The following is a 13,113-nucleotide window of genomic DNA, read 5'->3' as shown; positions in this document are numbered from 1 at the left end:
ATACGAGCGTTTAAATCATTAAAACAATAATTAAAGATTTTATATTAATTTACAGAGGAAGTACAATCAAATAGAGGAAGCCATTCACCCAACTATTGCATGGAAATTTCAAAGACTTGGGATCCTACACTTCTGTATCTGCACAAGACTTATTATTACCCTCTTGTATCTACTATGATGCCATCCTCTATGTATGCCAGATTTTCTTTTAACAAAGAGAATATATTAATATCACGAAGATACCAATTACACCTAGTCCCTGCAACATCGAAATGTCATAAAAATATTACAGATGCACACAACCAAAAGACAAAAATGAAAAAAATAAAGATCCCACTACAGTGATCAATTTCTTGTAGTTGCAGCACGAACCACCACCAAAACAACACCCTAAGTCCAAGTTCTCCACAAGAGATGTCTCCAAAAAGAAAACAGTGCACAAGCGTCGTCATCGCCCGACCGAAGATCTTAGGTTTTCACCCTGGAGAAAATCCCGCTCTTAAACAATGCCTTCAACAAGGACACTACCAGAAACAACCAATTAAGGGCAGACTTTGAGTTTTCACCTTGAAAGCTAAGACTCTGTATTCCGCTTGTGTTGCTGATGCCGCCTCTACGAGTCACGAATCATCTAGCAAAGTCCTCACCACCTCGAAGACTCGATCCGCCATTACTAGGCCTTAGACTTCAGCCATCATAACATTCTTCGCCACTGTTTTCATAATGGAAATCGAAATGCCAACATGTCCCATAATGTTAACAAACAACGAAGCTTCGCCTTCGCATCACAGAGAACGTATCCTGTGCAACCACGAGACTGGTGTAACGAGTGCTCCGACCGATTCTGCGCCATTGGTTCCGCATCCGGTGACGCGGAATTTCTCGGAGCACTCGTTACACCAGTCTCGTCGTTGCACACGATACGTTCTCTCGCATCACACCCTCCGAAAGCCACTCGGGCTGAAATAGGGACGCACACGACCGAATCTCATTTGATCCAGTAATCTACAGGCGTCAAGCACCCAATAAAGATCTCCGACGGAGCATTTCGGAACTCGTCAATTGCCAGATCATAGAGGGTCGGCATCTAGCAGAACACCATCTCAGATCAAGAAGAACGCTAGGACCGTGTCCCTTGGACAAGCAAACTAGCAGGCCCCCATGCCGTCGCAACACGTCAGAGAAGAAGGCAACTGCGGTCTGCGGCCATCCGGCCCGCGCCAGGCCATGGCCAGATCGGGATGAGCCAGGACGACGCAGCCTGCGCCCCAGGGCGAGACCAACCGCGGCAGCAGCTGGCCGGGGAATAGACCGCCAGCGGGCCGCCGAGGGAGGCCGCGCCGCCGCCAGGAACGGATCTGAGAGGGCAGGGGCGATGGGAGAGAGTGGGAGAACGACCCCGCCGCCGTCCCAAGGCCCGGCGCCCTCCGGCGGCGGCAACGCGGAGGTGGGCGGGACGAGGGGTACCGAGCCCGGCGGTGGCTGGATTCCCCCGAGTCGCTCGGGTCGGGCGACGCGAGGGCCTGGGGTTTCCGCCTCTATGTATGCCAGACAAACCAATTTATATATGTAACTGAATGCATTTTATGTGCAAACTTTATTCAGCATGATGATACAAGTTTTACAACACGCTAAAATCATATCCATTACTATCTCAGTTTCCTATTTGGTAGCCCACAAACTTTATTCAGCGGTATGATACAAGTTTTACAACACGCTAAAATCATATGCATTACCATCTCAGTTTCCTATCTGCTAGCCCACAAACACAGGGCACAATCTCAACTATAACCTGTTTCGCAAAAAAAAAAAAAAATCTCAACTATAACCCGCAGCTAAACAGCTGCCATGGCTGCCGAATCTGAAGGCACGTTCCAACATTGAGAATCAGTGTATATAGCTGAGCTGAACACCATACTTGTCATAAACCAATCGAACTGAATATTGTCATCTTCCAGCACCAGCTACTTCTGAACTCCCATGGAGATCATGGCAGCAATCAATCAACAATAAATCAGAAGAGAATGGCATCTCAACAACCAACAGCGACGCATCTTTATCTTTAGAAAAGGCTAAACAATAATTAAAATTAAGCTGCTTGGCCACGCAATAACAAGGGTGCATTCTTGTACTACTAGCCGAATGCCCGTGCGTTGCCACGGAATTAAAAAAATTAACAAAACAATTTTGATAATGTAGAAATATCTCCCAAATATGGCGACAATCTTAGCAACAATACAAAGTCTCTTCTCTAGTGATTTCTTCCAGGCAGACGTCATATCCCCTTATCCACTCTCTTGTCGATTGTCGCAAAAGATAAAGCGGAATCTTTCTCCTCTGCCTTCATTCTCTTCAACTGCAGTTGCTCCAGTATTATCGTCACTACAACCATACCTTATCACCGCTTGGACACCTTTTGACCTTTAGTAAATCTATGAATCATTCATCATGTATTGTGGGAGATGAAAATGAAACTATTCTAACCTACCATGATAGAGGATGATGTACTAAAATTCTTATTTACAAATAATAAAAACTGCACGTTGTGTAATGTCAATATGTGTCTCTCCTTAGTTTATGAGTGCCACAAAGATAACGTTTCTGTAACTACCAGAAAATGTAGAAGGAACGAATATGGTTTCTAGCAGAGGAAATGAAACTAATACCCCCTTCCGGTCCTTTTTAGTTTGCATATAAGATTTGTCTGAAGTCAAACCTTGTGACCTTTGACCAAGTTTATAAAAAAAAATACCAACATTCAGAATGTGAAATCAACAACATTAGATGCGTCATGACTTTAGTTTTCATATTGTATAAACTTAGCATTATAGATGTTAATATTTTTTCATATAAATATGGTGAAACTTTATGAAGTTTGACTTCAGACAATTCTTATATGCAGAGTAAAAAGGAGCGGAGGGAGTACGTAAACACTTTGTGGCTGCAAGAAACGTAAAGAATAATAAAATACAATGTGTAGCTAACGAAATCAAACAAACACAAACTGTACAGTATCAGTTACAAGAATGGCTTCTGTAACCTTGTATATATTGGGAAAAGGGGGAACAATGCACACTTGCCGAGAGTGCATTAAAAAACTTGTTGAAGAGATTAAAAAACTTGTTGAAGAGATTCAATAAAATACAATGTGTAGCTAACGAAATCAAACAAACACAAACTGTACAGTATCAGTTACAAGAATGGCTTCTGTAACCTTGTATATATTGGGAAAAGGGGGAACAATGCACACTTGCCGAGAGTGCATTAAAAAACTTGTTGAAGAGATTCAATAGTTATGCCTGCAAGAAGCCGCAGACGGATCATTTAGAAAACAGCATGCATACCAATTCCCTTCTCCCAGAATCATATCTTTCTCCATTGTTGGGGTAATAGCATAATCGACTTACAACATAGCTAGTCAAACAAAGAGAACTATAGCTTGCACAACAGCTAACACGTTAACACCTTTCGTTGAATACACGGAGAGGGTGGAAGCTTAATTGCATTTGTTTATGCGGAATATAAGATGCTCTTATCTTTACTTGAGAGTATCTTGCCATGAATATCTTACCTTCCAGGATTGGGAATATCTTGTTGTCTCTCATACTCTCTTTTTCATACATGTACTTATCATTTTTGTAGGAGGTATACACATTGACTTAAACATTGATTTAGAGAAAAACCAAGAGCACGAGCTAAGGGAATGTCATAGTACATACATGTCAGTTATTTAAATAAGCATCAAATATCATTCGTAGAGTGTTAATTGAAAACGAAAATACCGAGCACCATAGATAAAACTTCAACTTGCAATATTTAGAACTTCTTTGTGTTCCGAACACCCATGACTTTCCTGCAATGGTCATGTCCAGTGAATTTTTCTCCACCTGCACATTTTAAACACAGAGATATGACTTATTACACTATTACAACTTATAAAACAACCATGAGAGGATCCCTAATTGAATTATCAACAAGTAAAATATGTGCCTATGAGAAATTCAAAGAGACTTTTTTTAAAAAAACTCACTTTTCTCACATCAAGCAAATCTATCATTTACACGTAAAGAAAGACACAAACTGAACCTCATCTCCGCAATGTAGGAACCCTTTACCAGTACCGTGCTGGTGACTTCAAATCTTTTAACCAACTACCACGTGCAATAAAAAAGTGGAATATAAATTGCTAACTTCTTCTCCTAAGAAGCGCATCAATCATTTTTTTCATCTTTGGTGTATGTCACAACTGTGTTCCTGGCAAATTACGTCCATTAGTCTTTTCGTGAGAGAAAGTTACTTGTTTGGTTGTTAATAGTATGTTACATCTATATTTTCAAGAAATCAAGATACAACAAAAACAACATCGAAATGGTTCAATACATATTTTGATTAATGGATGAGCATAGTGTTATAATTTTGATAAGCTTTAGTGTTATATTTTAGGAGCTAACTTGTTGCATTCATGCAAGGATTTCTCCCAGAAATTTCAAAAATATGTAATGTTCATCTGTGCTCCAAAGAGAAATGGACTTCTCATTATTTTCAGAAATATGCAGAAATTTTGTAAATGAAATCCCTACATTTTAGTGGAGCAGATAACAGAGATATTGCGAAGTGAGAAAACACGTAATTACAAAATTACACTTGAATAGTAGAATCAGCAGCGACAATTACAAAATAATATGGCACCATGATAGATTGACTTAACCAAGGCACTTTTGTGACAATATATTGGTCATCTCCTTCATGAGCACTTGACCATGGGCTGCGAGGAAACTACAGGATCACATGCTCCTGGAGCATGAACCCACCAATGATTCAGGCAACCATGGTATGGGCGACATGGCTGGGTCTTGCTGTGCCAAAGTCGATGGGCTTAGCGAAGGGGCGTTGGGCCTGCAACCGTGGCCCCGTGATTCGCCGGAATCAAATCCCCTCATCGTACTGCTGCCGACATGGCACAATACAATCCATGTCGCGTTCGTGTCCAGTTCCCTGGAGTCTCCAGTACGTCTCCATGGTATCTCCATGCCTCCACAGACGGCTTTACGTCCCAGACCGCTGGTCACAGGTGGCACGGCTCCTCCAATGACCACGGGGACGGAATCCGCCGACCACGTTGTGCTGCTGCTTCATGGTCGACGATGGCTAGGAGGCAAGCATAGGTGGAAACGTGGGGAACAACCCAATGGATATGAAGGCGTCGCGCATGAATGGCAAGTTCTTCGTGGAGGCGATTCCGGAAAGGAGATGCCAGGATTCCGGCTGTGGCTAGGAATAGGATTGGGGGTTTACCAGATGGATTGCTGCGTGGCCCGCTACCCCCCGCCGCCGGCGCCGTTGCCGCGCATGACCGGGCCGTCCCCGAGGCGCCGCCCCCGCAAGCTCGATCGCCAAGGTGTCCGCCGTGCACGAGGCCTTCGGCGGGGCGGGGTGAGCCCTCCATGCGGGGGTGCGAGCGAGGACGGATGCCAGGTAGTTCGGGATTGGGAAAGAGATGCAGATTGGGTCCGGGAGAAGGTGGAGGACGTGTGTTCTTCACTGTTTTTGCGTCGCTTTGGTGCGCGATGTTTTCGGTAGATTTTTTTTCTGGAAAACGTTTACAATCAACCGAATGATTTCTATCTCTCGTAAACCTCCTTCACAGCACGCCACGTGTCCCACAGGCCCACATGCCCACGCGTCCTCCACCTTATCTCTTTGCCGAAGGATTTGGTCATTCCTGGAGCGCTTCTCTTCATCCCCATCTCTTCTCTGTTCCATCTCCTCCCTCTCTCTCTTCACCCCTCAATCCCGTCCAACCCACCGCCGGAGCCATGCCGCCGGCGTCAACAACCTTCCTGCTCACCTTCTCTCCCTTCGGCGAAGCTCCAACACAAATTCTAGGACCCATGTGAGAGATCCATCGCGGGGCATCGCTGCTCCAAAGGGGGGCGACGGTACGGTGTGGCCACCGGAGCTGTAGAAGACGATGGTGTTGGAGGCGGGTCACCACTCGCCGCACATGCTGCAGTGGGGAGGTTGAGGAGAGGAGCATCACAACATCGGGCCTCGAGAGCTCTGTCGCCACCGCGTCTGCATCGCAGCATCGCGGTCGCCTGATTTGCCGCAGCACCTCGACGCCATCGCGTTGCGCTGCAGTGAAGCTTCGCCGGCACCAGTCTGGTGCTGCGGTGGAGCTTTGACGGGGCAGGCGGGCAGCGGTGCTGCGATGGAGCACGGCCGCGTGGTGGTGGTGACGCTGCAATGAAGCTTCGCCGGCGGCTGTCGGGGTGCTACCATGGAGCACGGCTGAGGTTGCAATGAAGCTCTGGCGAGGTTGCAATGAAGCGCCACGACGATTGTTGGAGCTCCGGCGAGGTTGCAGTGAAGCTCCGGCGAGGTTGCAGTGAAGCGTCGCGGCGGTCGTTGGAAGCTCCGGCGAGGTTGCAATGAAGCACCGTCGACGTCGGCGGTTCAACAATGCTTCATCACAGCACCACGGATCGACGGTCCGGTGACGCTCCACCGTAGCAGCGACGACCCCCAGTGATGTTTCATTGCAGCTCCACCACGGCACCATCAGCCAAGTGATGTTCCATTACAGCAGCGGCGACCTCCGACGATGTTTCATTGCAGCTCCACCACGACACCGACCGTGCTGCATGCGGCCGACGGCAAGCGCTGCTCGCTCTGATCTCGGTAGCGTCTGCGATTGAACGGTTTATATGAGTTAATGTCACGGAGCTATGGACGTGCTGTGATGCGGGGATACAAACTGATGGCCTTGATTAATCATATGCGGGGAGGTTGAACGAGGGCGGAGGGGGTCGGGGGAGATTGGATGGGACGGGGTGTTCGTGGGGTCGGGGTTGTTTTTTATCTCCTCTTTTTTCTGGCTCCTTTTTCTGACGTACGTGGGGTGAAAAAGGAGCGAGGAGCGAACGAGGCTGAACCATCACACGCACTGAGCAGAACATAACTTGCAAGGCAAATCACACTGAACATCGGTTGCATTTTGTTGCCTTTTTCTTAGGTCATTTCATTTCTACGTACTTAATATAATATACAAACGGACACCACTACTTACTACTAGTAGAAGAAGACTTGAAAGATGAGACGGCGGCGGCAGCCAGAGCAATGCATCACTGCAGGCGCAGGATTTGCTCGATTCTTGAAGCTTGACATCCCAACCTAGCGAGGCTGGTGGATGAAGCGCGGTGCGCCACCGCTCCTCGGGCTGCCGGCGTACTTGGTGGGCTTCTCGGTGTACCTAGGCTTCTCCGAGAAGCCACCCTTCGGGCTTGGGGACGCCAGGCTCAGCGCCTTGAGCACCCCGTCTGCACATACAGAAGCACATACGTGATGAGCTCACTGCAGTCTTGCTTCATCTTTTACTTGAGCGCTCATATCATATACAGTACTGTACATGTATAGGCGTGGAGAGTGAATTGGTCGATACGTACCAATCTTGAGTGCCGCTGGCGGCTGCGGCTGCGAAGCCTCGACGGCGATGGCGTCCTCGGCCTCCAAGGCCATGAGGGAGTCGGCCATATCGTCGAGCTGCTGGTGCTGGTGGTACCAGTGGTCGCGAAACCAGGCGGTGGACTTGACGAGGTCCCACCACTGCGGTGAGAAGTCCTCCACCTGCTGGAACGCTGCCGGGATGAAGAGCGGGGCCTCCGGGTTAAGCGACGACGCGACCATGGCGCTCATGGTCTCCCTGTTGCTCTTGGTCTGGTCCTGGTCGGATCAAAATCAAAACCACGCAGAGACCAGCGACCGGATCCAGTCGTGAGTTGGCGTCGCGAAACAGAGATGAAAAAGGTTGCAGATCAAGAAACTAGAGCGCGGTCCTCGGCAGATCTACAAACGGGACAGAGACGGTTCTTGGTGCACGCATACCTTGGATTGGGGTTGGGGATCGCAGGAGCAGGGTCGGTTGGGGATCGCAGGAGCAGGGTCAGGATAGAGAATCTGGATCTGGATAGTGGACCGCCGGGTGTTGGGTTGGTTTGTGAGTGGGAACGATGGGATTTTTATAGCACTGTGACCGATCGAGGCCTAGAGGATGGATGGAAGGAAGGTGCGACCGAGGCTTCCTTGTTGGCGCTGGCTGGGTCGGACGCAGCTTCCAGCCGGTCGTGGCACATCAGACGAAAAATACTCACGCGCAACACAAGAGTGGACCGCCGACGAAATCGCTCATGCTTGCCACGGGCCATTGACTCACACGGAGCAGCCACACACACACACGCTCATGGGACGTGCATAAATTTTGGGCCGGTCTACTGCACAGTCATCCGATTAGCGCGTTTAGTTTAGGCCAATTAGTCTGTGCAATGTCCTATACAATATTGCGGGCGCGGCCAAGGTCCTTGCTAACCGATGCCGGAAATTCACTTTAGCTCATAGGTGTATATGCACCCATTATCTAAATACTCCCTCCGTCCGAAAATACTTGTCATCAAAATGGACAAAAAGGGATGTATCTAGAACTAAAATACATCTAGATACATCCCCTTTTATTCATTTTGATGACAAGTATTTCCGGACGGAGGGAGTATAAATTTTATAAAGTTAAAAAAATTTAAGAAAAAATCACACGTATAAATCCGGACATTATATGTGGGTGCACCAAGTTTCGGAGAAAAGGGACATTTTTGGTTTGTGTAAAAAAGATAATTTTTGATGCTTGATTATAGCTATTCACGAGGCATTTTTTTAATTTTTCACACATGCCACAAAAAATGTCCATTTTCACCAAAAAATTGTGTGTGACCATAGGATGTCCAGATGTACACGCGAGATTTTTCTTGAATTTTTTTAAAATTTCGAAATGTGTTTTTTATACATATTTCATAATAGGTGTATCTACACCTAGGAGCCAAAACGCCACTCTCCGATTAAAAAGTGTTCTATCCATTATTATCTCTAAGAAACAAAGTGCATTTGTCAAGGAGAGACTTATCACTGATAACGTCCTAGTGGCGTATGAGTGTGTACATGCGATAAGGAAGAGAAAAAGAAAGAAGCCGTTATGTGCGGTTAAGTTAGACATGATGGATCATGTGGATTGTGGAGTGGTCTTTTTTGCATAATATGATGACACAATTTGGATTTTCTCAGGCATGGACGGCCATGGTCATGAGATGTGTTATGACAGCAAGGTTATGGTGAAACTGAATGGCGATGCGCCGGATAGTTTCCTCTCATCGAGGGCTTCGACAGTGTGATCCTCTATCATCGTATCTATTCCTCTTCTGTGTTGAGGGTTTTTCAACTCTTCTAAAGAAAGCTCAACAAGAAAAGAAAATTCATGGGGTCTCTTTTGGGCATCGCTTGGGGGAACCCAGACGAGGTGGAGGCACTGATCAAGAGGATCAAATGGTCGTCCAATCAGAAGAACCTCCAGCTGGCTGACGTGGTCAACGTCATGCTTCATTGCCGCATCCTCCCACTGTCGTGGGAACGATTCCAACAATAGTAAGGAGTAGGGTAAAGGAGCATGAGCTATCGAGATGCAAACGGGTGACACAAATGATTTTAGCGAGTTCGGGCCTCTCACGGTGGAGATAACAACCATACGTCTCGTGCTTCGGAGAGGCTTTCTTTTATCTATCATGAAGTGTATTTGTGTGTGAGAGAGGGGAGAACGGATCTCCATGCATGAGCTAAGTCTTGAGACTAGTGGTGAGGGAGAGAGAGATGAGAGCAGGGGCCCTTAGCTACGTGTGGCCTATATAGAGTGTGCTACCCCTAACCTCTTATGTTACAAAGTGGAGCATTGATGCCATAATGCCAGCCTACTACTAGGATGATGCTTTGACTGCCTTGCCGACCGTTGGTCTTCGCATATCCAAGTGAGTCATACTTCTGAGTGGTTGCCTGTCATCCGAGTGGATGGTACGTCGATACGTCCGAGTGGATAGTATGTCTGGATGAGATTTATCTGGACCCACTTGATGTGTGGACCCCATGATTTATGATATTTTTATCCGTTGTGGACCTACTTGTTATGTATATTCCCAACATTAGCCCCCGTATCGGTTGCAATTTTGCAGAACGAGTTTGTGAAAGACACAATTTGGCCCGAGTGATTACAGAAATACTCGGACGTGCTTTCAAACAACCAAGGTATGAACAAAATCTCAATGGATTCTGGCACTGCACTTCCCGACTGATCTGGGGTAAGTGGCCGCGAGGAGCAACTTGGCAACAGTCGTTCATCTCTTGAAAGAGGTTAACTCATGATCAGAGTATGGGTGTGTCATTAAATATGGGCAACAAGATTGACGCATGGACTGCTCTCTCATAGAGATGCCATTCTTATCCCGGAGGAACGTCAATACAAGATAGTTCTAGATCAAAACTTATGAGTTTCACGCTTTGAGTCCTGGGAGAAGGCTCAAAACAGGTCCACGGAGGAGCATTAAACTCACCTTATAGCAAATTTTTGAGTGATCTGGAGCAGGTCCTGCATCGAGTAACATATTACTCGGGATTTTGCTCTATGGGTGCGTGATCAGCGCACCAATAGGGTGTATCCCCTGAGACTCCGAATGATTGATGATAGTCGGTTATGTTGGGGAACGTAGTAATTTCAAAAAAATTCCTATGCACACGCAAGATCATGGTGATGCATAGCAACGAGAGGGGAGAGTGTTGTCTACGTACCCTCGTAGACCGAAGCGGAAGCGTTGACGCAACGTAGAGGAAGTAGTCATACGTCTTCCCGGTCCAACCGATCCAAGCACCGTTACTCCGGCACCACCGAGTTCTTGGCACACGTTCAACTCGATGACGCTCCCCGGGCTCCGATCCAGCAAAGCTTCGGGGAGGAGTTCCGTCAGCACGACGGCATGGTGACGATCTTGATGTTCAACCATCGCAGGGCTTCGCCTAAGCACCGCTACAATATGACCGAGGTGTAATATCATGGAGGGGGGCACCGCACACGGCTAAGGAACGATCACGAAGATCAACTTGTGTGTTCTAGGGTGCCCCCCTGCCCCCGTATATAAAGGAGCCAAGGGGAGGGGGCGGCCGGCCAAGGAGGGCGCGCCAAGGGGGAGTCCTACTCCCACCGGGAGTAGGACTCCCTTCTTTCCTAGTTGGAGAAGGAGAAGGGGGAAAGAGGAGGAAGAGGGAAAGGAAAGGGGGGGCGCTGCCCCCCTTCCCTTGTCCTATTCGGACTAGGAAGGGGAGGGGCGCGCGGCCACCTCTTGCCTCCTTTCCTCTTCTCCCTTAAGGCCCATGTAGGCCCAATAACCCCCCGGGGGGTTCCGGTAACCCCCCGGTACTCCGGTAAAATCCCGATTTCACCCGGAACGATTCTGATATCCAAATATAGGCTTCCAATATATCGATCTTTATGTCTCGACCATTTCGAGACTCCTCGTCATGTCCATGATCACAACCGGGACTCCGAACAACCTTCGGTACATCAAAATACATAAACTCATAATGAAACTGTCATCGTAACGTTAAGCGTGCGGACCCTACGGTTCGAGAACAATGTAGACATGACCGAGACACGTCTCCGGTCAATAACCAATAGCGGAACCTGGATGCTCATATTGGTTCCTACATATTCTACGAAGATCTTTATCGGTCAGACCGCATAACAACATACGTTGTTCCCTTTGTCATCGGTATGTTACTTGCCCGAGATTCGATCGTCGGTATCCAATACCTAGTTTAATCTCGTTATCGGCAAGTCTCTTTACTCGTTCCGTAATACATCATCTCACAACTAACTCATTAGTTGCAATGCTTGCAAGGCTTATGTGATGTGCATTACCGAGAGGGCCCAGAGATACCTCTCCGACAATCGGAGTGACAAATCCTAATCTCGAAATACGCCAACCCAACATGTACCTTTGGAGACACCTGTAGAGCACCTTTATAATCACCCAGTTACGTTGTGACGTTTGGTAGCACACAAAGTGTTCCTCCGGCAAACGGGAGTTGCATAATCTCATAGTCATAGGAACATGTATAAGTCATGAAGAAAGCAATAGCAACATACTAAACGATCGGGTGCTAAGCTAATGGAATGGGTCATGTCAATCAGATCATTCAACTAATGATGTGATCCCATTAATCAAATAACAACTCTTTGTTCATGGTTAGGAAACATAACCATCTTTGATTAACGAGCTAGTCAAGTAGAGGCATACTAGTGACACTTTGTTTGTCTATGTATTCACACATGTATTATGTTTCCGGTTAATACAATTCTAGCATGAATAATAAACATTTATCATGATATAAGGAAATAAATAATAACTTTATTATTGCCTTTAGGGCATATTTCCTTCAGTCTCCCACTTGCACTAGAGTCAATAATCTAGATTACACGGTAATGATTCTAACACCCATGGAGCCTTGGTGCTGATCATGTTTTGCTCGTGGAAGAGGCTTAGTCAATGGGTCTGCTACATTCAGATCCGTATTTATCTTGCAAATCTCTATGTCTCCCACCTGGACTAGATCCCGGATGGAATTGAAGCGTCTCTTGATGTGTTTGGTTCTCTTGTGAAATCTGGATTCCTTTGCCAGGGCAATTGCACCAGTATTGTCACAAAAGATTTTCATTGGACCCGATGCACTAGGTATGACACCTAGATCAGATATGAACTCCTTCATCCAGACTCCTTCATTTGCTGCTTCCGAAGCAGCTATGTATTCCGCTTCACACGTAGATCCCGCCACGACGCTTTGCTTAGAACTGCACCAACTGACAGCTCCACCGTTTAATGTAAACACGTATCCGGTTTGCAATTTTGAATCGTCCGGATCAGTGTCAAAGCTTGCATCAACGTAACCATTTACGATGAGCTCTTTGTCACCTCCATATACGAGAAACATATCCTTAGTCCTTTTCAGGTACTTCAGGATGTTCTTGACCGCTGTCCAGTGATCCACTCCTGGATTACTTTGGTACCTCCCTGCTAGACTTATAGCAAGACACACATCAGGTCTGGTACACAGCATTGCATACATGATAGAGCCTATGGCTGAAGCATAGGGAACATCTTTCATTTTCTCTCTATCTTCTGCAGTGGTCGGGCATTGAGTCTTACTCAAGAACCCTTTCTTTGCTTGATCCATTTTGAACTTCTTCAAAAC

At 46.9% G+C, this 13,113-nt stretch overlaps 1 protein-coding gene across 5 annotated transcripts; it reads right to left on the bottom strand.

Annotated features, from left to right (window-relative positions):
- Positions 1 to 2,942: 2,942 nt before the first annotated feature.
- Positions 2,943 to 8,039, bottom strand: LOC125551415 (protein EARLY RESPONSIVE TO DEHYDRATION 15). 5 transcript variants are annotated; one of them, XR_015599361.1, is made up of 5 exons: positions 7,885 to 8,039; positions 7,446 to 7,722; positions 7,070 to 7,319; positions 3,783 to 3,887; positions 2,943 to 3,299 (listed from the first exon to the last, which is right to left on the bottom strand). XR_015599361.1 is itself a non-coding variant. In XM_087515746.1 (3 exons), the coding sequence occupies exons 2-3, from the start codon at positions 7,693 to 7,695 to the stop codon at positions 7,174 to 7,176; spliced, it is 396 nt and encodes a 131-aa protein (XP_087371872.1). In that variant the 5' UTR covers positions 7,696 to 7,722; positions 7,885 to 8,039; the 3' UTR covers positions 6,975 to 7,173. The 5 variants fall into 5 exon arrangements, 2 of the variants coding, with proteins under 2 accessions (XP_087371872.1, XP_048570620.2); XR_007302550.2 differs by lacking the exon at positions 2,943 to 3,299 and adding an exon at positions 5,296 to 6,688 and having other exon boundaries at positions 3,697 to 3,887; XR_007302551.2 differs by lacking the exon at positions 2,943 to 3,299 and having other exon boundaries at positions 3,697 to 3,887.
- Positions 8,040 to 13,113: the final 5,074 nt, after the last annotated feature.

This window comes from Triticum urartu, chromosome 1A (assembly GCF_056163025.1).
Source record: "Triticum urartu cultivar PI428250 chromosome 1A, HENAU_Tu73, whole genome shotgun sequence".
Lineage (NCBI taxonomy): Eukaryota > Viridiplantae > Streptophyta > Magnoliopsida > Poales > Poaceae > Triticum > Triticum urartu.
Note: the sequence above shows the minus strand (reverse complement) of the source record. Positions and strands in the feature narration are given on the sequence as shown.

Coding starts and splice junctions, on each gene's coding strand:
- LOC125551415 (XM_087515746.1), bottom strand. CDS start 7,695: ATGAGCGCCATGGTCGCGTCGTCGCTTAACCCGGAGGCCCCGCTCTTC. Junction 7,320..7,445: donor GCCAGCGGCACTCAAGATTG/GTACGTATCGAC, acceptor CTGTATGTGCAG/ACGGGGTGCTCAAGGCGCTG.